The sequence below is a fragment of the Pristis pectinata genome, chromosome 31, assembly GCF_009764475.1.
Source record: "Pristis pectinata isolate sPriPec2 chromosome 31, sPriPec2.1.pri, whole genome shotgun sequence".
Classification (NCBI taxonomy): Eukaryota; Metazoa; Chordata; class Chondrichthyes; order Rhinopristiformes; family Pristidae; genus Pristis; species Pristis pectinata.
The window spans coordinates 13,200,992-13,224,405 of record NC_067435.1 but is presented as its reverse complement, the minus strand read 5'-3'; the positions used below and the strand labels follow the sequence as shown (position 1 = coordinate 13,224,405).

Below are 23,414 nucleotides of genomic sequence, written 5' to 3'. Positions count from 1 at the left end.
GTTTCTCCTGAAGGGGTTACTGTCATATGAAATCTGGGACGAGGGGTTACTTTAATGGATAAACAAGTTTGTCCGTGTGTGTGTTGGGGGGAAGTGAGGTTATTGTAATGAATAACTGGGCGTGGAGTGGGGGGGTCACTGTAATAGGTACGGGGATGAGGGTGTGAATTCAACAAGTAAACTGAGAAGTGAGTGAGGGGTTAGTCCTTGGAATCTGGAGGCGAGGGGGTTAATATGATGGGAATCTGTGAAAGAGTTAATATGATGAGTAACTGAGAGTGAGGGGGGTTCATATAATGTGGCTTTGGAGGGGAGGGGTTAATATGACGAGTAACATAGATGATGGCAGTTGGTGTGATGAGAATATGGGGGTGGTCAGGAGGGGGGAGGCGTTAATGTGATAGGAATCCGGGAAGTGAGGAGGGGGTTAATGTGATGGGAGTCCGGGTGAAATCATTGCGTCCTATAGTTTGAAACTCGGGACAAAGCCCAGACTGAATTGGAACATCTCTTTGATGTAAAAAGCAGTTTGCCGCCATGTACATTCCTTTTAGCGTTGGTCATCGTCACCGCAGAGTTGAGTACTTAATCTGACGGGGCGTGTTTTATATATTGATTGTAAATGGAATTTCCCTGTGTGAGCACCGCTGCCCACTGAATCGTTCTTCGCTGCAGCGGGTCAAATGTCGAAGAGTATAATGGAATTTTTACTCGGGGCTTTCTCCGCAGTTGGTTTCCAAATAGTTTCCGGGAAAGTATAGAGGTCATTCGCATTAACAGCGAGCTGCGTGGCTCGGAGAGCACAGTTTCCAACTTGGAAGGCAGTGATCAGATCGGCACAAGGCGCCACAGCCATGGACTTCACATTCTCTTCATGCGGGGGATGCATTCACCTTTTCATTTTGATACTCAGACTAACAAGTTAGTATAAAGCTTAAACCGATCGTGTTTTTCCCCACTCATGTGTACTGTTATTTTAAATTGTTTAATTATGGCTGGAAGTTTATAATCGGCAGTAGACTTTCCTGCCATTTGCTATTTATAACAGATTAAAAACTAGATTATTGTTGTTAGGTACAGTTTGACGTTGAAGTGGGGTGGGGGAGGGAGGGGATTCGTTTAGCCGTGTCTGCTCTGCTTCAGGTGCTGTGTATGGGGGTGATTGTACCTTTAACACTGAGTGGTGTGGCCTGGAGGCGTCGGGCTGATTGGATGCCAGTCTGTGATTTGCCCGGAGCTGCAGTACGAGGCGCTTCTGTCCACCGGCCGGCCATGTGTGAGGCTCCTGTTCCCAGCCCTCCGCAGGCGCTGATCCCGTCAGTTGATCCGTTCCACAGGTACTGGAGGTGGTAAACACCCCCGGCGACGGTGTTCCTGCGAACACTTGTGGCCCTACAGCTGACCCCACAGTTGGGAAACTTCGCCGGCTCCCCACATCAGTCACCTGGGAGGAAGCCAGGGTTCGAAAAACTATTAGTAATAAGAAAAAAATTGTTTGATTGAAATGCATCTGCCTTGTGGGCTGATGATTATTTGGGCAACGTTGACGAGGTTCTTGCGTCCAGCCACACCTCATTCCCAGAGTCCCAGACCGAGCCAGACTCGCCACTCGGCAGAGGTGGACTGCAGAGAGGCGGAGGGGACTTGCCTGCAGCACAAAGGCTGGGCGAGGAGTTGGTGTCTTTGGCGAGCCAGCAGTTGTCTCATGGCCAGCCCGGCCGCTCGACCCATCCAGTTGCCTTCCGACCGCAGACAAAAGTAAACAGCAACAGTCGCTCCAGTAACTTCCTGTGGGGTGGCCCAGCTGTTGCACCAGATGTGGGAGGTTTTGGCGGGAAACCAGCAGGCCATGAGTAGTCCATAGGCCGTCAAAATGTGAATTCTCGGTAGGGCGGAGCATAAATGGGGAAATATGTAGGGATTTTTTGAAGGAATCTTGTAAAAGCCACGGGAGATTTTAATCTACATGTTGATTTAATGAACCAAATTAGCAATGGTATCATTGAAGAAGAATTTGTGGATTTCGCCAAGGGTTTGTTTCCAAAAATAGTATGTTATAGAACCTACCTGGGAACAGACTATAGTTTGATCATGAGTAATGAGGAAGGATTAATAAAAGATTTTGTGATTAAAAATCCCCTCTGAGGTAGTGACCACAGTATGACAGAATTCCAGAATCAGTTTGAGGGTGATCACCACAAGACTAAAACCATTGATTTCAACATAAGATATAGGCACTTATATAAAATGATAGAGTTGTCTAAGGTGGACTGGGAAAATAAGCCAAGAGACAGGTTGGTAGATGAACAGTGGTAGATTGGTATCGGTTTATTATTGTCACTTGTACTGAGGTACAGTGAAAAACTTGTCTTGCATACCGTTCGTACAGATCAATTCATTACACAGTGCAGATACATTGAGTTAGTACAGGTAAAAACAATAACAGAGTACAGAGAAAGTGTCACAGCTACAGGGAAGTGCATTGCAGGTAGACAATAAGGTGCAAGGTCATAAGGTAGATTGTGAGGTCAAGAGTCCATCTCATCGTATAAGGGAACTGTTCAGTAGTCTTATCACAGTGGGATAGAAGCTGTCCTTGAACCTGGTGGTATGTGCCCTCAGGCTCCCATATCTTCTTCCTGATGGGAGAGGAGAGAATGACCCAGGTGGGTGGGGTCTTTGATTATGTTGGCTGCTTCACCAAGGCAGTGAGAGGTATAGACAGAGTCCATGGAGGGGAGGCAGGTTTCCATGACGCACTGGGCTGTGTCCACAACTCTGCACTTTCTTGCGGTCCTGGGCAGAGCAATTGCCACACCAAGCCGTGATGCATCCAGATAGGATGCTTTCTATGGTGCATCGATAAACATTGGTGAGTGTCAAAGGGGACATGCCAAATTTCTCTAGCCTCCTGAGGAAGTAGAGATGCTGGTGAGCTTTCTTGGCTGTGGCGTCTATGTGGTTGGACCAGGACAGGCTATTGGTGATGTTCACTCCTAGGAACTTGAAGCTATCAACCCTCTTGACCTCAGTGCTGTCACTAAGCTCTCTATCTCCTTCCTGTACTCCGACTCATCATTATTTGAGATACGACATACTACGGTGGTATCATCTGCAAACTTGTAGATGGAGTTAGAGCAGAGTCTGGCCACACAGTCATGAGTATATAGGGAGTAGAGTAGAGGGCTGAGGACGCAGCCTTGTGGGGCACCAGTGTTGAGAATAATTTTGCTGGAGGTGTTGCTGCTTATCCTCACTGATTGCGGTCTGTTGGCCAGAAAGTCAAGGATCCAGTTACAGAGGGAAGTGTTGAGTCCCAGGTCTCGGAGTTTGGTGATGAGTTTGCTTGGAGTTCATAGTATTGAAGGTGGAGCTGTAGTCAATAAACAATAGGTTAACGTAGGTGTCTTCAATGTCCAAATGCTCCAGAGCTGAGTGCAGGGCCAGGGAGATGGTGTCCACTGTAGACCTGTTACAGCAGTAGGCGAATTGTAGTGGGTTGAGGTTGTCTGGGAGGCTGGAGTTAATGTGTGCCATGACCAGCCTCTCAAAGCACTTCATGATGGTGGATGTCAGAGCCACTGGTCAGTAGTCATTAAGGCATGTTACCTTGCTTTTCTTCGATACTGGGATGATAGTGGTCTTCTTAAAACAGGTGGGAACCTGAGATTGAATCAGGGAGGGGTTAAATATGTCTGCAGATACCCCTGCCAGCTGATCAGCACAAGGTCTGAGCATTTGGGCAGGGACACCATCTGGGCCAGATGCGTTCCTCAGGTTCACTCTCCGGAAGACTGATCTTATGTCCTCAATGGTGATCACAGGTTCAGTTGCACTGAAGGCTGTCAGGGTGGGTGGTGATAATCTACTTCCCTTCTGTTCAAAATGCACATAAAATGCGTTAAGCTCATCAGGAAGGGACGTGCTGTTGTTAACTATGCAGCCTGACTTCGTTTTGTAGCCTGTTACTGAATGTAAGCCCTGCCATAACTGACGGCTGGTCTGGGACAATTTTGAACTGGTATTGTCTCTTGGCATTCCTGATAGCTTTCCGGAGGTCATATCTCGATTTCTTGTACAGGTCAGGATCAACAGATTTGTGTACAGCAATCCTTGACTTCAGTAGGGAGTGGATCTCCTGGTTCATCCATGGTTTCTGGTTTGGGAACACCTGTATTGTCCTCTTTGGTATACAGACCTCAACACACTTGCTGATAGTCTGTGATGGTGGTGACAGATATTCAAACAGCTGGTCCACAACACTCAGCAGGAATTTATCCCGATTGGATAGAGGGATTCCCTGAGAAGCAGCCACAACCTTTGATTAACAAAAGTGGTTGAGGATAATGTTAAATTGAAAAGTAGGGCAAACAAAGTGGCAAGGGCTGGTGACGAGAGGACTGGGAAGCTGTTAGGATCCAGCAGCGAAAAACTAAAAAAACTCAATTTAGATAAGTGTGAGGTGTTGCATTTTGGGAAGTCAAATCAGGGTAGGACTTTCACAGTGAACAGTAGGGCCATAGGGAATGTTGTAGAACAGAGGGACCTAGAAGTACAAGTACATGGTTCCCTGAAAGTGGTGTCACAGGTAGACAGGGTGGTGAAGAAGGCTTATTGCACGATGGCCTTCATCACTCAGGACACTCAGTTTGAAGTTGGGATGTTATGTTGCAGTTATACAAGGTGCTGGTGAGGTTGCATTTGGAATATTGTGTTGAATTTTGGTCACCCTGCTATAGGAAAGAGTGCAGAAAACATTGATGAAGATGTTGCCTGGACGAGGGACTGGGTTATAGAGAGAGGTTGAGCAGGCTGGGACTCTGTTCACTGGAGCATTGGAGAATGAGGGGAGATCTCAGAGGTGTATAAAACCATAGGGGCATAGATAGGATGAATGCACACAGTCCTTTTCCCAGGGTTGGGGAATGGAGAACTAGAGGGCATAGGTTTAAGGTGGGAGGGGAGAGATTTAATAGAAACCTGAGTGGCAACTTTTCCACCCAGAGGGTGGTCCTTCTATGGAATGAGCTGCCAGAGGAAGTGGTTGAGGCAGATACATTAACAACATTTTAAAAAATACTTGGACAGTTACATGAATAGGAAAGGTTTAGAAAGATATGGGCCAAATGCAGGCAAAAGGGACTAGCTTAGAAGGGTATCTTAGCTGGCATGGACCAGTTGAGCTGAAGGGCCTGTTTCCATGCTGTATGACTCTATGATTCACAAGAAGGGAGAAAATGTCTTTTGATAGAAAACTTGTTTGTAATATCAAAACAAATGGGAGTTTCAATGGATATGTAAATAGGAAGTAGGCGTTTAAGGTAAGTGTGGACCTCTAGAGAATGAGGCTTGTAAATCAATAACAAGCCAAAGTGTTTGTTAAATCAGATTTTTGTACGTCAGTCTTCACTGTGTATGATACAAATGTCAGACTACAAGGTTGAACTTGTAAAAATTCCAATCACAAGGGATAAGGTATTCAACAAACTCCCAGGGCTAAAGTTGGACAAATCACCGGGACCCAATAGCTTTAAAGGAAGTGGCTGCAGATAAAGGTGACTCCTTGGTTGAAATTTCTCAAAACTCACCAAATTCTGGGAGGGTATCAGGAAACGGGAAAACAACCACTATGACTCCTTTGTTTAAAAAGGGAGGAAGGGATTCAGAAGGCTGGGAACATGAGGCTGTTAGTTTAACATCTATTGTTGGCAAGGTGCTAGAGTCAATAATCAAAGAGGAGATAAGTAATCATTACGAAAGTCTCAAATATTATCAAAACAAGTCAATGTGATTTTATGAAAGGTTGACAAATTCTCTTGAATTATTTGAGGATGTCATAGGGAGAGATGATAGAGGGCTACCTGTAGATTAAAAATAATGAACTCAGCGGATCAAAGCTGCATCTGTGGAGGCAAAAGGTGTAAGTCGGTGTTTCAGGCAGAGAACCCTGCATTAGGACTAGGAGGGAAGAGGAAAGATTTCCAGTATACAGCAGTACAAGAGAGGGGTGGGACAACGGCTGCTAGGTGATAGGTGGTACCGGATGATGGGCAGTGGGGATGGGACGGCATGCGAAAGGTGAACAAAGGCTGAAGAAAACTTAGTGGAAGATGAGTGTGTGTGGGAGAAGAACACTGAGGTTGTGGGCTACCGGAAATTGGAAAATTCAGTGTCCAAACCATTGGGTTGTAGGCTACCCTAGTGGAATATGAAGTGTTGTTCTTCCAATTTGCATTTGGCAGTGAAGATGGCCGAAGACAGACAAGTTGATGTGGGAGTGGGAAGCAGAGTTAAAATGACATGCATGCAACTGGAAGCTTGAGATGGCCACAGCGCAGGTGCTCCACAAAACGATCACCTATTCTATGCTTGGAATCTCCAATATAGAGGGAAGCCTGCAGATGTAGTGTGTTTAGATTTCCAAAAGGCATTTAACAATGTGCTATGTAAGGAGCTGGTGCATAAATTAAGAGCCCAAGTTATTGGGGGATGTGTGTTAGCATGGACTGAAAACTGCCTGCCACCTAGAAAACAGTTGGAATAAATGGGTCCTTTTCAGACTGGAGGGATGTAACTGTAACTAGTGGAGTATCCTAGGGATTTGTTCTTGGCCCTCAGTTGTTTACTATATACATTAATGACCTGGAGGATGGAACAAAACATAAAGTTTCAAAGTTTGCCGGATACAAAAGTAGGTGAAAACATGTTCTGCTGAGGATATTGTTATTTTGCAAAGGGATCTAAATAGATTGAATGATTAGGTGAAAACTTGGCAAATGGGGGGTAATGTGCGGAAGTGTGAGGTCACGCACCAGTAAGAGGAATCAAAAGACAGATTATTATCTAAATGGAGGGAGACTGCAAATGATTGAAGTTCAGAGGGATCTAGGTGTTCTCATGCATGAATCATGAAAAGTTAGCAGCCAGGTCCAACAAGTAGTTAAGAAGGCAAACGGCATGTTGGCCTTTATTCCGAAGAGGTTGGAGTTTAAGAATAGGGACGTTTTATTACAGTTGTACAGGGTGTTGGTGAGGCCACAGCTGGAATACTGTGCACAGTTTTGGTCCCCTTACCTAAAATAAATATAGTAGCGTTGGAGGCAGTCCGAAGAAGATTCACCAGGCTAATTCCTGAGATGAGAGATTTCAGTTCCTAAAGCGGCTTGGGTAGATGTTGAGATGTTTTTACTAGTGGGAGACAATGTAGCTGTAAAATAAGAGGCCAGTCATTTAAAACTGAGGTGTGTAGAAATTTCTTCTCTCAGAGGATAGTGAATCTCTGGAATTCTCTGCCCCGAGGGTGGTGGAGGCCAGAACATTTGATATATTTAATGTGGAGATCGATAAATATTTGAAAGATTGAGGGTTATGGGGATCAGGAGAAGCCAACATAGATAAGCCATGATCGTAGTGAATGGTGGGACAGGCTTGAGAGGTTTGGTGGCCTACTCCTGCTCCTATTTTCTTGTGTTCTTCTTGTGGGAAGATTACGTATCACATGGGTGGAAAAGGTGGGAGGCCTTGCCATGGATGACATCTTATACATCTAGACTCAGGAACAAAGACAAAGTTGCTTGAAGCCTTCAGCAGGTCAGGCAACATCTGTGGGAAGAGACCTTTTGTCAGAACTGGGAAAGAGAAAAAATGGGGTAGTTTTGAGTCGCAGAATATGGTGGAGGAAGACTTGGGTAGGATAGAGGGAATATCTCTGATCGGATGAGACCAGAGTTAATGGGGCAGTTGGAGGGTGATTCTTCTTGTCTGTTGTCTATTGCTAATAGCAGGACTGTGAGATATGCCCGACAGGTCAGGCTGTGCTAATGGAGAGAGAAAAACAGAGCCATTATCACAGATGAATGATTTACAGCAGAAAAAGCCAGTTCTAAATCAGAGAAAGCAAGGTAGCTAAAGTTGGGGAACTTGATATCGAGTCCAGATGGAAGATGAGTTCAAGCTTGTGTTGGGCCCCACTGTAACACCTCCCTGTTAACCCATTCTGCTAGGACATGATTCCTATCGCATCTATTCCAGTATCCAATAAAAAGGATCCCCTCTTTTCCACACCAGTCTTTTATTCATGTGCTAATTCTCCTGATCTCTCTGTGTTGCTATGGACACTGTGTGCATTGCTGTGCAGACTCATTTCCAGTAGGAACATGTGTATTCTGACCCCCCCCCCCCCCCCCCCCCCCGTTCCTCTGTCCTCATTGGGCCTGCACCTTCTAAGTAATGAAAATTTATTTTTCTCATTTATCTGTGTTGAGTCTCTTCTGCCATTTAGTTGCCAATTTTGCATGTTTACTAATGTCCTCCTGTAATTTGCAGCTGTCCTTCAGTTCTTGATTCCATGATTGTTGTAATGAGTGAAGAGCAATAGTCCCAGCTCTAATTGCCGTGGAACTCCACTATCCAACTTCTTTCATTTTGAAAACCTACCCTTTACTCCCACAATCTCCATTCTTTCTTGAAATCAACAAGCAATCTGGTTCACTATTTGTCCTCTGACTACACCTGCTAGTCAGAGGACAAATAGTGTCTTTATTCATTAGTCTATTATGGGCAACCTTATTGAAGGTTTTTTGAGAATCTTGATATCTTACATGTACTACATTACCATTTGTTACTGAAGTCTTTATTTAGTGATCATTTACAGTTGTATTAAATATTTCAGTAATTAAGATATAAATTTAAGGCAGTAAGTTCCTGATCCTGGTTTAAACTGCTACTCTGGTTTGGCCTATCAGTTACCACTTATTCTAAAGTCCTTCACTCCTGAAACCGTTCTGGTAAATCATGTCTCCATCCTCTCTTGGATGTTCTTGATGACCAGAATTGGACCTGTACTCCCACTATGTTTCACCATTACCTCCCTGTGTTCCTGCTGCTTTGATGAAGACATTTCTGCTGGTTACAGTAGCTGGGAAGGGGAAGGGCAGCAGGTTGCAGATGGCTCCCAGACTTAAAATATTAGTTAAATATTGTGTTTAGTGGGGATGTGATGAAGTATGTGTCCAAAATTCACAGCCTTCATGTCTTTAGATGCAGAATCTCTCACTGAACTGCTACAATGATGCAAATTCTAGATGGCCAGAGGACTCTCAACAGAGCATGTGCAGGCACCGAAGCCACTGTCTGATTTACTCTCTGATAACAGTGAGCACCGATGGCCTTACATTTCATTTCTACCACAATGTCTAGCTCAATATATTCTACTTTAGAAAAGTCTCTTTCTTGTATGGCATGGTAGTGTAGCGGTTAGCGTAACGCTATTACAGCTCCAGCAACCCAGGTTCAATTCCTGCCACTGTCTGTAAGGAAGTTTTACATTCTCCCTGTGTCTGTGTGGGATTCCTCCAGGTGCTCTTGTTTCCCCCCACATTTCAAAGACATATGGATTAGGAAGTTGTGGGCATGCTACATTGGTGTTGGAAGCATGGTGACCCTCGCGGGCTGCCCCCAGAACGCTCTACGCAAAAGATGCATTTCACTGTGTTTCGATGTACATGTGACTAATAAAGATATCTTATTTGAAACTGCACTGTTGGTTGAGGAAATTACCTTGATCATGCCCTTTGTTCATGGGTTCAATATCCCTGTACTGATTGTGATTCTTTCTCTGGCAGCTAAAGTGAATGGATTTGTGGTTCAGATTGATACAGACTCCCAAGCTGTGGAATTTGGAGACTCCCTGAAAGTGACCTGCAATACAACATGTACTGAAGCAGTGATAAATCTGGAATATAAACCAGGGATATTTCCCAACAGAACTAAAGGTCCTACCTGGGTCACAGATCAATTTGAGAGTGTCCAGAAATGGGATTTCACAGTGCCCTGCTTTGTAATCTGTAATTCTGCACAAATGACAGTGAAGGACAGGACAATGGTGGTCACAGTTTACAGTAAGTGAAATCTCTTTTTCAAAGTATATGTGATAGCAAAACATAACAGGGTAAATGGCAGCAAATAAAATCATTTGTCATTTGAAAAATTTACACACAAAGATGCTGCTATGTATCAGGTTTACAACTGAACCTAACCCCGTGATGATGGTGGATCTAAATCAGGGATAAGGCGGAGCAGAAAATACGGGAGTAACTGGATAATTAGCTTTTCCTCGAAGCTGGGATCGTGGGCTCTGCCTGTGCCGTGTTCTGTTGCATGTAATGCAAAAGCCAATGAGAATAACTTAATGATCACAGTGTATAGTCTTGTTCTAATATGATAATTCATTAGTTACAGAGGCCACAGGTGACATTGCAGAATGTCTGTTTACAGCAGCCAGCATTATAAGGTAATGAAAATATTGTACTAAAGTTCCCACATAGAAGAATCTTAATTTCAACTGACATAATGAAGAGGCTAAACATGAAGCCAAGGAAGAGCAATAAAAGAAATGTAAATAAACCACATCTTAAAAGGAAAATCAAGGGCATGTGGATCAATCAACACACACAAAATATTGAAGGAAATCAGCAGGTCAGGCAGCATCTGAGGAGGGAAATAAACAGTCAACGTTTCAGGTCGAGATTCTTCATCCACTGCTCCTTGTTGAAGGCTTAGAAATCCTTAGCAAAAGCAAAAAAACTGCAGATACAGAAAACCTGAAATACGGGAAACACTCAGCAGGTCAGTCAGCATCTGTGGAGAGAGAAAACATTTCAGGTTGATGATCTTTCATCAGAATAGGGAAACACTTTTGTCCCTATTAGCAATTCAATTATTGACATTAGAATCTTGTCAGAAATACTGCACTATGGACCATGCAGACAGGCTGGTGTACTGAGTCAAGGTTAATGCCTTGAGGGAGATCAGCTAGCTCCATGCTGCTTTGTATGCTGTTCATATTATAGAGTCATACAGCAAGGAAACTGACCCTTCAGCCCACCGAGTCCATGCTGACAATCAACCCTCATTACACTAATCCTACAATAATCCCACTTTATTCTCCCCACATTCTCATCAATCCCCACTCCCCCCCCCCCGCCAGATTCTACCAGTTACCTATATACTAAGGGCAATTTACAGTAACAAATTAACCCAGGTTGTTGAAGCTGTGAGGCAGCATCTCTACTATTTGTGCCGCAACGATTGACCAACAAACCGCTGAATAATGAAACAAGTTAGTGGTAGACTTCACTATAAGGGGGAATTATTCCCACTCAGCTCAGTCAGTTCACTGACAGTGGTTGGGAAGATTACCATTACTTTTGCTCTGGAACACTGTATAGCTAATGAGCTGCTGCCTTACAGTTCCAGCAACCCAGGTTCAATCCTGACCTCTGGTGCTGTGTGGCATTTGCATGTTCCCATTGTGACTGTGTGGGCGTCTGCTGGGTGCTCCAATTTCCTCCAATAATCCATAGATGTGCTGGTAGGTTAATTGCTGTAAATTGCCCTAGTGTGTGGGTGTATTTCTCTGGTAGTATTCATTGTTCACCATCCAGCAATCCCACTTTACACACTTTATATTTCCAAAGACTTGACCGTCCCTGTCTGTGCCCAGCTCTGTGATTCGATGAAGAATGCATCTATCTAAGCTGTGACACACACACACAAAATGGTGGAGGAACTCGGCAGGTCAGGCAGCATCTATGAAGGGAAATGAATAGTGGATGTTTCGGGCTGAGAACCTTCATCAGGACTGGAAAGGAAGATGGTAGAAGCCAGAATCAAAGGGTGTATTTTTCCCTCTTCCTTTCCAGTCTGGCCTCTTCCAGTCCTGATGAGGGGTCTCGGCCCAAAACGTCAACTGTTTATCTCTCTCCACAGATGCTGCCTGACCCACTGAGCTCCTCCAGCATTTTGTGTGTTGCTCCAGATTTCCAGCATCTGCAGTCTCTTGTGTCTAAGGTGTGACTTAATCAAGCAACAGCAACTGCACTAATGAATATGTGAATATAAAGTGACTATATGAAGATATTTTGAGGCAAGATTTTTTTTCATTCAGGAAATATTATGTTTCCTAGCAAATCGACTGATGTATGTTTTTTCCAATGATGAGTTAAACTTGTGTAAATTACAGCTTAAATCTTGCACTGTTTAAATATTTTTTAAAAAGGGCTTACCTCCAAAGTGACATCAGATTTAATCTATTGTTATGTTGTATAATTACATTGTACTTTGGACTAAAGATTTCTCATTGCATAGGAAGGAATCGCTTAACTTTTAAGTAAGTTTCCATGGCACTATCATGCCTGACTGAGTTTGGAAAAGGTGAGAAATAATCAAAAATGGGGGCATTCTAACAGCATATGATTGGGCCTGAGGTTGTGAACTGTGCTCAAGAGCAGTGAGAGAGTTTGGAAAACTCAGTGATGAAGAATGTAAAGTCTTTCAAGTCTAAGTTCACATTCTGCTTTGTATTCAGCAGGAGAACAACAGATTGAATTTTTTATTGTTATTTTTCAGTTAAGACCCTTTTCAAATATTTAAACAATGCAGGATTTAAGTTTCCGCTTGCAGTTTACTTGAATTTAGTTCAGATTTTGGAACAAATCTAACTTCTGTTGATTTTACCATGTTGTGCTCAGATAGGGATCAGATTCTTTGTATCTGCTAATTGATTTAGTAATGCAGTTTAGGGAAAGATCTTGCCTCAATAAACATCTTCACATAGTTAGCATTATCAGTTGGGGGTGTGGTAGCACAGTGGTTACATTGCTTGATTAGTATAGTGAGGTCTAGACCATTGATTCAGAGAAGTTAGTTCCAATTCCACATGGGGGTCTTATATCTGGGCTTTAACATAAAAGCCATGGAACTATTTTAAAAACCCATCTGGTTTGCTAATGTCTTTTGAGAAAAGAAATTTGCTTGCTATGGCCTTTATGTATCTCTAGACACATCAATGTGGTTACCTGCTTACCTAACTCGGGGGTATGGATATGCCAGTGATGAATGTTCTGTGACTGATTAAATAAATGTTAATGGCTTTATTGTTTCTGATATAAGGTTTGAAGAAATCTTTAATGAGGGAAGACTTAATATTGAAGAGTATCCTAAGTTTTTGCTACATGTTTAAGTCACTTGATACAACAGTGAAGGTATAATAAGGTAGGACAAGTACAGTTCAGATTTTCTATTTCAGCAAATTTTATTAATATGATTCTCCTTTAACAGATCGAAACCTAAGCATTAGTCGACCTCCTGACGAACTGGAAGTTAACAAACCGTATCAGCTGGAGTGCATTGGTCCAAGGGTCTATCCAAAAAACAAGCTCATACTCACATGGTTCAGAGGGAGTGACTTTGTTCAGCGTAATACCACAGGGAAAGCAGGTTATGCGGATGAAGATGATCGATTGAGGAATGTCCTCAGTTTCACTGCAAGCACTTCGGATGATGGACAGGTGTACACCTGCTTGGCAGAGGTGGATTTGGGCGGTAACACCACAAAACTAATCACGAATTCCTCTGTGACTCTGAAAACCTACTGTGAGTTCCACTTTAAATATAATTGCTCCCCTCTGCTAAAGAATTAAAGTAAGCAATGGGAAGTCACATTTCGAGAATTTTCACATCAGTTCCTGTTTAATCCATTTTGGAAAATCTGCTGAGCAAGAATTGTTAATCTTGAACTTGAACTGAAAGTTTACAACTTCAGAGAGTCATGGAAATAGAAGAGGTCATTCAGCTTATGGTGTATCTGTAAACTGAAAAACACTTACTGCAACAATTCCAAATTCCTGCACTCAGTTCGTAGTTTTGTAGGCTACAGCCTATCAAGTGCTCACCAGATTACTGTTTAAATTCAGTGAGCATCAACTTCTTGACAATCACAGTTCCAGGCCTGCTCCACTCTTTGAGCAAGAACAATTTTCCACAATGTTTCTCAAATCTTTCTGTCTATTAATTTAATTCTAAGGCTTACTATTGATTTCTCTGCTAAAGGTGGTTCTTACTTCCCCAAGCTAGACATCTCATAATGTAAAACATTTCTCCAGAGTACAGCTGTAATTATCTGCTTGTCATTTAACTGGCCAGTGATGGGGCAACATTTGATTGGGGAAAAAAAGTCAATGAATATTTGCAAGTCCTTGTGCACCAGTTAAGTTCTGTTCATTTGCTCCAAAATGTTACCCAGCCCTCCGCTTGATTCCTACTGTCAAGTCAAGTCTATAATATGGAAAGAAGGCAACATGGAGTGATGTAAAGTTTTGACTGGGATAGATAGGCCAAACCCAGTAGTTACTTTCTACTCAGAAAAATGTTCAGGTGAGGCACACTAAACCAGGAGAGATGAGTCATCAGCAGAATGAGCAGTTTGAGCCAAGTTCCTTCCCTTGTCCTTATCTGCACTTCTGTAACAACACATTAGTGCAATATTTGTTGCTGTTCATCATCTTTCTGCTGATTTTCCCTGTAGCAGCCAGATGCTCCACAAAGGTGACATGATGCCTTACAGCAACTCACCTGACTACTCTTGGTGGTGAGTAGAGACGGTGGGATGAGTAGACCAAACCTTCTCTTGGGCCATTATAGGGGGAACAAAATAAGTTGAAAGACTTACATCCATAATCTTTGATCCAACTGATATGTTATATCTAGATGCCCGTAAAGATGGGACTCTAGGTAAGTCAGTGAGAGTATTGGCCTGTATCAATGCCAGTGGGTGGAGGACAAAGCAGAGTAAGATGCTTGGGATGCCTAAAGAACAGGAAGAGTTCAATTAAAAAACAAAGTATGGGACCTGCTGAGGCTGACCAATGTGCAATGAATTTCTTGTGTGTCTTGCAGCTTTTCCAGAACCTCCTAGGATCCTCAACAGAGGCCCCATAGAAGTGAATCGGGAGGTCACATTAACATGTGAGGTCCCAAAAGTCTATCCTGCTGAGAAGATGAGAGTAAAATGGTTTCAGGATGGTAAAGAACGGGAGTCAGTTACAAACAGACCAGATCCCACCACTGTCCGGGCAACAACTGCATGGACACCACGAGAGACTGGTCTGACTGAACTCATCTGCATGGCAAAATTTGAGGATTATCCATCAGTTCCATCAAAGGTTGATAGCATTTCCATTGATATGTACGGTAAGCATGCTGGATAATGGGGCATTTTGACTTGACGTTATCTGTTAAAGTTTCCCATCTACTCCTAGGCAGTCAAGTCATAAGACTTTGATCAGCCAGTGACACAGAGCAGATTCTCAATCAATGTGTGTTTGAAACAGAAATCAATAGAATTATGGTAAAAAGGGAATATAGGAGGTTAAGTAGATATAGTTATTCAGCCATGGTCTTATTAATGGAACAGGTTCGAGGGAGCATGTGCCCAAGTCCTGCTCTTATTTCTTGTGTTTTTATTATGTCCTGTTGCAGAAGCAGCTACCAGCAACTGAATTTGTCAGAGATAAAAACTGAATGTAGAATCAGAAACTGGAAACAAACATATCATTAGACATAAAGGAAAAAAATTTGCAGCAATGTTGTTCTCTCCTCACCCTCAGGAGATAACAAAGTACTTCATGCCCAAGGAATTAATTCTGTGGACTATTTACCATTCTTTTGAAGGCAAAGTGTCATATGAAGTGAGCTAGAAATCACTGGCTGGTCACCAGCTAGGCCACCCTGGTGTGGTGATCAATGACGGTTTTGCCAGTATTGCTCAGACTCGAAGACATTGTAAATAAATGTGTGCTGCAAACTTCCACTCAGAAGGATGCGCTGAACCAACATGTCATTGGCTTTGATGAGATTGGGTCAGGAGTGAATGATGCTGGGAATTGTGGGGGGATTTTGATAATTGCCTCAGCACCTTGTCTGGCCACATGAGACACAGTGAGGTGGATGCTGTGCCAGAGACAGACTTCAGAGTTGCATTAGCTGTGTTAGTCCAGTGGTGCAGAGGGCCCGCAGGACTCATTCTGAGAAGGTTTCAAATAACGTTTTCTGTTATTGCAGTTTTTTCCAACCCTGAAATCCAAGCACCGACCACCACAGAGGGAATCCCAGTGAATATTACCTGCAGTGTGTTTAATGTCTCAGGGGAACTTCAACTTGTACTGAAGAAAGGAAGTGAGATAATAGTGGATGGATCTGCCAGTACTGAGCTCACTATCTACCACACTGTGAATCCACAAGCAGAACTCAATGGACATCCGTACACCTGTGAGGCTGAGCTGAGACTTCAGCTTCACTCTAACCCCATTGTTAAACGACAGTCTGCCACTCTCAATGTCCAGTGTAAGTAGCATCATTCATATCAATATGAAAGGCTGGTGAGGTCTTTATTTCAAATGGAGATCAATGAACGACCACCCCTCTTCCTATTCCTTAAAGAACTCCTCAAACTATGGCAGTGTTTAATTGGCACATTCATCACTGTTATTTTGATGCAGAGATAATGTAGCCATTGTATGTTAGTGCCCTGTTGAATAATGTGCAGTCCACAACCTTGTGAACAGGTATCCTCAGTCTGCACACAGTAAGGTCCCTAGGCTGACCTGATCATTGGGAGGGGTGCAGTTTGAATACTTAACAGGAAAAGTAAAGATGTGCAAGGTAATTTTCGTTACATAGGGAGTGGTAAGTGCCTGGAATGTGTTGCCAGGCGAGGTGGCAGAAACAGTAACGTTTAAGAGTATTTAGACAGACAGACACAAACAGGCAGGGAATAGAGGGATATGGGCCACGTGCAGGCAGACGGGACTTGTTGGAATGGCATCATGGTCAGTGTGGACATGGTGGGCCAAAGGGTCTGTTCCTGTTCTGTACTGTTTTATGTTCTATCTTAAAATTAGCTGAGGGTTAATTTGCAGGAAATATTAATTGATTTCATGTGCTTTGGGAAAATATTTAAAATAAGGGAACACATCTGACATCAGTGATGGGTAAGTTGCTGGAAGGGAATCTGAGGGACTAGAATTTGGATAGACAAGGTATGATCAGCACGGCTTTGTGCGTGGAAAATCATGTCTGACGAATCCGTTAGTTTTTCGAAGAGGTGACCAAGAGGATAGATGAGGGTAGGGCGGTCAACATCTCTATGGAAGGTTAGATCACAAGGGATCAAGGGAGAGCCTTTTAACTGGATTCGTAATTCACTCAATGGTGGGAAGCAGAGGGTAATGGTGGAAGGTTGTTTGTCGAGCTGGAGGCCTGTGACTAGTGGTCTGCCATAGGGATTGATGCTGGGACCTTTGTTGTTCATTATTCATATAAGCGAACGTACAAGACATTGTTAGTAAATTTGCGGATGATACTAATTAGTGGTATTGTAGACAGTTAAGAAAGTTACCAAAAATTACAGGGGATCAGCTAAGTAAGTGGGCCGAGGATTGGTAAATGGCGTTCAATCCAGATAAATGCGAGGTTTTGCATTTTGGGAAGTCAAACCAGGGTAGGGCTTTTACAATGAATGGGAGCACCCTGGGAAGTGTTGTGGAACAGTGGGACCTCGGAGTAGAGGTACATGGTTCACTGAAAGTGGCATCACTGGTAGACAAGGAGGTGAAGAAGACATTTAGCATGATGGCCTTCAATAGTTAAGACACTGAGTATAAGGGTTGGGACATTATGTTGCTGTTGTATAAGATGTTGGTGAGACCACACTTAGAGTATTGTGTACTGTTTTGGCCACCCTGATAGGAAGGACGTCATTAAGCCAGAAAGAGTGCAAAGAGAGAGGTTGGGTAGGCTAGGATTTTGTTCCTTGGAGTGTAGGAGACTGAGCAGTGACCTTATAGAGGTGTATAAAATCATAACTGGCATAGGTAGGGTGAATGCACACAGTCTTTTTCCCAGGGAAAAGGACTCAAACACTAGAGGACTCAAAACCTAGAGGGCAAGGTGAGAGAGGAAAGATTTAAAAGGGACCTGAGGGACAACTTCTTCACATAGAGGGTGGTGCGTATATGGTAAGAGCTGCCAGAGAAAGTAGTTGAGGCAGATACAATAATGATATTTAAAGGATGTTTGGATAAGTATGTGGGTAGGAAAGATTTGAGAGATACAGGTCAAACGTCAGCAAATGGGACTAGCTTAGGTAGGCAATTTGGTTGGCATGGACGAGTTGGGCCAATGGGGCCTGTTTCTGTTCTGTATTACTCTGTCTCTATTATATAGCAGAGTGGGAATGCAAAAGAACCACCTTCATAGATATGAAGATCATATCCCAGAATCACTACAGCAGAGGCCATTCAGCCCATCAAGACCTTGCCTGCTCTTTGCAAAGGAATCTATTTAGCCCCATTCTCCTGCTCTTTCCAAATTACTTTCCCTCAAGAACCCACCCTTTTGCCTGATTTGATTCTGTTCCCCTCACCCTTCAGGCACAGAGTTCCAGATCACAGCTATATCCTGCATGAAAGAGTTCTACTTAGCTTCCCATGGTTGCCTTTGACTCTGAATCTAAGGTCTTTTAAACCATCTACTAACAGAGACATCAGCTCACTATTTGCTCCATTTTAAACCTGAGCCAAATCTTCTCAGAATCTTCTTTGCTCCAAGGAGAACAATGCCAGTTTTCTCAGTCCAGTTTTGCAGCCAAACCTCTCATCTGTGGAACTGTTCCCCCCTCCCTGCCCCCTTGTTTGCTTATTCATTTCTTGGGGCCTTGGCATCACTGGCATGACTAACATGTATTGCCTATTTCTCATTTCCCTTGAGGTGCTGGTTAGTTGTCTTCTTGAACCAATGCAGTCCTCTGGTGAAGGTACTTCCCAATGCTTTTGGTGAGGGAGTTAGACCCAGCAACCAGTGAACAACATATTTCCAGGTCAGGAAGGGAACGTCATTTGATTGTGTTGGCTTTGTTCCACTTTTTGTAAATGCAACATACTTGGGCAGCTTCTCACATTGGACTTCTGCTGGCATTTTAACTCTACTGAAATATTTTGTCTCAGTTTACTGTTGGTCTAACCAGCCTATTATAAAAAGTCAACATAAACTCTGTGCTTTTGTCCTTTGTGGGTTCATATATGAAGCTGAGGTTCCCCTATTCTTTACCAACTGGTTTCATAACATCTCACAGACTAGAGGAACCACATCTCATGTTCTGCCTTGGTGATGTATAACCCACTGACATGAACATTGAGTTTTCCAATTTCAGGTAACTCTCCCCTCCGGTGTGTTTTCTCCCACCACCACCACCCCCCTCACCCCCATCTCTCTCTCGCTCTCCCCCCGATCCTCCTTCAGTCCTCCCATGTCTGCCCCCTTTTCCACCCCTATCCTTCCAGCCCTCCATCACCCATCTTCTTCCCCCTCCCCCTCCTACACACACACTTCCCCCACAGGCTTTCCCTTCCCCCTTCTAGGTTACATCTGCCATTCACCTCTCCCCTAATGGTTCCCATTGTCACCTCCCTCAGATTCCAGCGCTGGTTGCCTTCGTGTTCCTGCTCATCACCCTCCAGGAGCTGTCTCCCAACCTTTCCCCTCCCCTCACCCCACCTTGCTCCATCTGCCTCACTTTTCTGTGTCTCCATCCATCATCTACTTGCCTCTATCTTCCAATTCCACCCCTGCCTCAACCACTTCCTCTGGCAGCTCATTCCACATACATAGCACCCCTTGTGTAAAATAGTTGCCCTTCCGGTTCCTATTAAATCTCTCCCCTCTCACCTTAAACCTATGTCCCCTAGCTCTTGATTCCCCAACCCTGGGAAAAAGACCCTATCTATGCACCTCATGATTTTATACACCTCTATAAGATCCCTTCTCAGCCTCCTATGCTCCAGGGAATAAAGTCCTAGCCTGCCCAACTTCTCCCTATAACTCAGTCCCTCAACTCCTGGCAACATCCTCGTAAATCTTTTCAAGAAGTGAGTGGAAATGTGGGACTTCAGAACTGGGGACTTCAGAAACAAAACAGAAAATATTGGAAACACACAGCAAGCCAGGCAGAGTTAACATTTCAGGTTGAAGACTCATTGTCAGGCACTTTTGGAGACCTCAGCTTGGCTCATCTTGGAAGTTGCGGGGAGCAAGGAATGGGGGGAGGTCTGTGGGAATACGTGTTTCTGAATCCAGTCCAGGATGGTGCAAAACATGTAGAAGGTGGTACATGTAACTTGTCACCTCTCTGTTTCTATTTCCAAGGTGGGAATATTGGGAATACAGAATTACCATCAACACTGAAGGGAACAATACACATTTTCTATCTGGTGATGATCACAGGGAAGGAACGGGCTCAGTGCAGGGAGGTTTTAAAAAAAGCTGAGGCTTGATATCAAAATGCACAAAGTGTTGCCACCTTGTGGATCTGTTGTGAACTGCATGCTTCCTCACAGCTCACTTCAAGAGCAGGATGCTTCCAATGCTGAGCAGGCATCTTTCACTGTTCTAAATGCAAATCACAGTGCCAACTACAGGCATAAAGCTTACAGCTGTTAACCCTTGACAGAGTTCAGCGCAGAGGATGACAAAGTAATTTCATTAGGGATGGTACAGCCACTATTATATATTTTACTGGTATTGTTTGTGATGCTTAAAGGGATTTTTATTTAGAAAACAACTGCACCAGGGTTATTTAAATATATGAACAATTCTGTTAAAAAAGTGAAGCAAGGTCATGTATTTTGCATTAGTACTGTGGCCTGTTAAATGCTGACCCCCACTTTTGAGTGATATCTGCTTTCTAGATCCCACTTTGCCTCATTCTCCACTCAAATTATGTACAATGAAGAGAAATAAAGTGATTCAATAAGGAAATGCGACTCAAGTCAAGGTATCGCCAGACAGTTATTTAAATCAATGACACACAGAGAAGAAAAGGATTTCATTCAATGAAAAGTATTGCATGGTTTAGGGCACTGAGAGGACTTGGTTAGTGAGACTTTCACTCCTAAAGGAACTTAGCAGACTTAATGAAGTTTGTTTTCCCCTTGGTCTGTCTAGACAAAGCTGTTGGTTGCCTATTGAGTGGGGGAGTGTAAAGGTCGAAAGGTGAGATGCTGTTCTTGGACTTGCTTTGGGACACAACGTGGACTCCTTTACATCAGTGAAACAAAAAGCAAATTGTCTGCCTGCTTTGCAGCACACCTCTGTTCAGTCTGGAAGGGCAACTCTGAGCCCTTGGTCTCCTGTCACTTTAATTCTCCACCCCACCCTCACTTTGACCTTCCTTTATTTCCTACATTGCTCTGCTGACGCCCGAAGTAAACTTGAGGAACAGCACCTCACCTTTCACCTTAGTAAGTTACAGGCCTCGGAACCTTATACTGGATTTAACAATTTTAGGTGTCCCTTTTTTTTCTCTGTATCTCTCTCTCCCCACAGATGTTGCTGTACCTTTCTATTTTGATTTGTTTCATTCTTCTTTGTCTTCAGCTGCCAGTTTTTAAAGTAATTGTTGCCATGACAACTTCCGTAGGCACCCTATCACAGACATTCTCTGTTCTCTCCGCTTTTCCCCATCTCTGCAACTTTATTTTCTGACTTTTTAAGTTCCAATGAAGGGTCCTTGACCTGAAGAGTTGACTCTGTTCTCTGATGCTATCTGATCAGCATTTTCCATTTTTATTTAAGGTTTCCAGGATCTAATTAAGAACAAAGATGCCAATAGGTTGCAGTTCCATGGAAGCTGACAAATGTGCCAGACCTCCAGCAGAGGTCTTCTTATAACAGTACAGTAGTTATCAATACTTTGTCCATGAGTGCCGTAACTTCTTCCTTTGAAACTGATAAGATGTACTGGCACATGTCCACAGAATTATGTATGTGGTTGGTGCTTTATGGCTGACTAGCTTTAGTGGGGAAGGAAGCTGTACTAAGCAGTAGTTACAAGAAAAATCTAGGGCTGTTGAGTGATAGTTGAGTGTTGAGTTTTAATCTTAAAATTAAAGTCGTGGTTCATTTTTAAATTAATTCCATAATTTTAAAGATTAACAACATTAGACTACCAATAGTTTTGAATGGTCTAATGCAAATACTTTGCCTTTATAGCCATTTATTTAAAATTCTCATCATATTCAAATGTTGGTAACACAAAGATAGGTGGGAAAGTACGTTGTGGAGGGGACATAGGTACAAAGGAATATTGATAGGTTAAATGAGTGGCAAAGATCTGGCAAATGGAGTATAACGAGGAAATGTGTGAAGTCATCCACTTTAGTGGGGGAAAAATAAAAAATGAAGTACGTTATCTAAATGGTGAGCAATTGTGGAGCTCTGAGACGCAGAAGGTTTTGAATCTTCTGATTTGTGATTCACAAAAGAGTAGAATGCAATCATAGCAAAAATTAGGAAAGTGAACAGAATATTCCTGTTTATCGTGAAGGAAATTGAATGCAAAAGTAGGGAAGTTAAGCTTCAGCTATATAGGGCGTTACTACTTCTGGATTACTCTGAACAACACTGTTCTTCTTATTTAAGGAAGTATGTAAATGGGAGGGTTTACTAGACTAATACCTGGAATGTGTTATGCAGAAAGGTCAGACAGTCCAGGCTTTTACCTGCCGTTGAGAAGAGTGAGAGGAGACAGTGAGACTTATAAGATCTCGAGTGTCCTTGACGGGATGGATGTGAAATTGAAGCCACAATTAGATCAGTCCTGGTCTTATGAAATAGTGGAACAGACCTGAAAGACTGAGTGACCTACCCGTGGTCTCATTTGTGTTTGTTATTCTTTCTGTGGGCTTGTTTCTAACTTTGTAATCTCATGAAGTCCTACAACTCTCAGATTCCTGCCTTCCTCCAATTCCAACCTCACACTCAACCCTGATTTCCGTCATGCCACTATTGGTCACCACCTCAAAGTCAAAGTTGAGTTTATTGTCAGATGCACAAGTGCATGTGTGCACAGGTGCAATGAAAAACTTATTTGCAGCAGTATCATAGGTACATAGCATCCTATAAGCAGCATTCACAAGAAAAACAAATTAAATATAAATTATACACAATTTTTACAATTTTCACATTCCCCACTATCAACAGCTTACCTACACACTGCTTAGCTTATACACCAAGAATAGATTTTAATCGGGTGGTATGGCACAAGAGGGGAGGAGTGAGGGGGCCAGGAAACAAACCCCAGTCTGGTTTGGCATATGATAGCTCCTTACTCTCCATGCTCGGTGTTGGTGTCGACCCAGACTGTAGTGGATGAGAGTGGGTTCAGGTCGGCAGGAGATTGTGAATCAGCGTGGCGGTTTGTCCCAAAGCCGTGGCTGTCCTGTGCCAGTTGCCGGAGCCCTGGCATTCGATACAAAGACTGGGAGTCCGGGTGCCTGATTCGGACTCTGCCCATGGGAAGGGTGAGGACTTGGTTGATTTGCTTCCTTCTCTGTATATTTTGCTTCAGTGTTCTCGCTCATCCTTCTAATCCCCTCCCACCCTTTCTCTCTCTCTCGCCCCACCTGCTCACTCTCCTTCTACCTTCCTGCCCTCTCTCCCACTTCCACACTCGTTTTCTCCCCGTCAGTCCTCTCCTTCTGCCCCCACTTCTCTCACTCCCTCTCCTAATTTGTCCTGTA

General features: G+C 43.3%; 1 protein-coding gene across 2 annotated transcripts in view; it reads left to right on the top strand.

The window, feature by feature from the left end:
* Positions 1-359: 359 nt before the first annotated feature.
* Positions 360-23,414, top strand: part of LOC127584905 (vascular cell adhesion protein 1-like) — a 34,142-nt gene continuing 11,087 nt past the window's right edge. Inside the window, exons 1-5 of one of the 2 annotated variants that reach the window (XM_052041896.1) lie at positions 360-921; positions 9,624-9,899; positions 13,120-13,434; positions 14,737-15,030; positions 15,901-16,182. In XM_052041896.1, coding sequence (XP_051897856.1) covers positions 855-921; positions 9,624-9,899; positions 13,120-13,434; positions 14,737-15,030; positions 15,901-16,182 — 1,234 coding nt within the window. In that variant the 5' untranslated portion in view covers positions 360-854. The remainder of the gene's footprint in view (positions 922-9,623; positions 9,900-13,119; positions 13,435-14,736; positions 15,031-15,900; positions 16,183-23,414) is intronic. The other variant, XM_052041897.1, reaches the window with a different exon arrangement.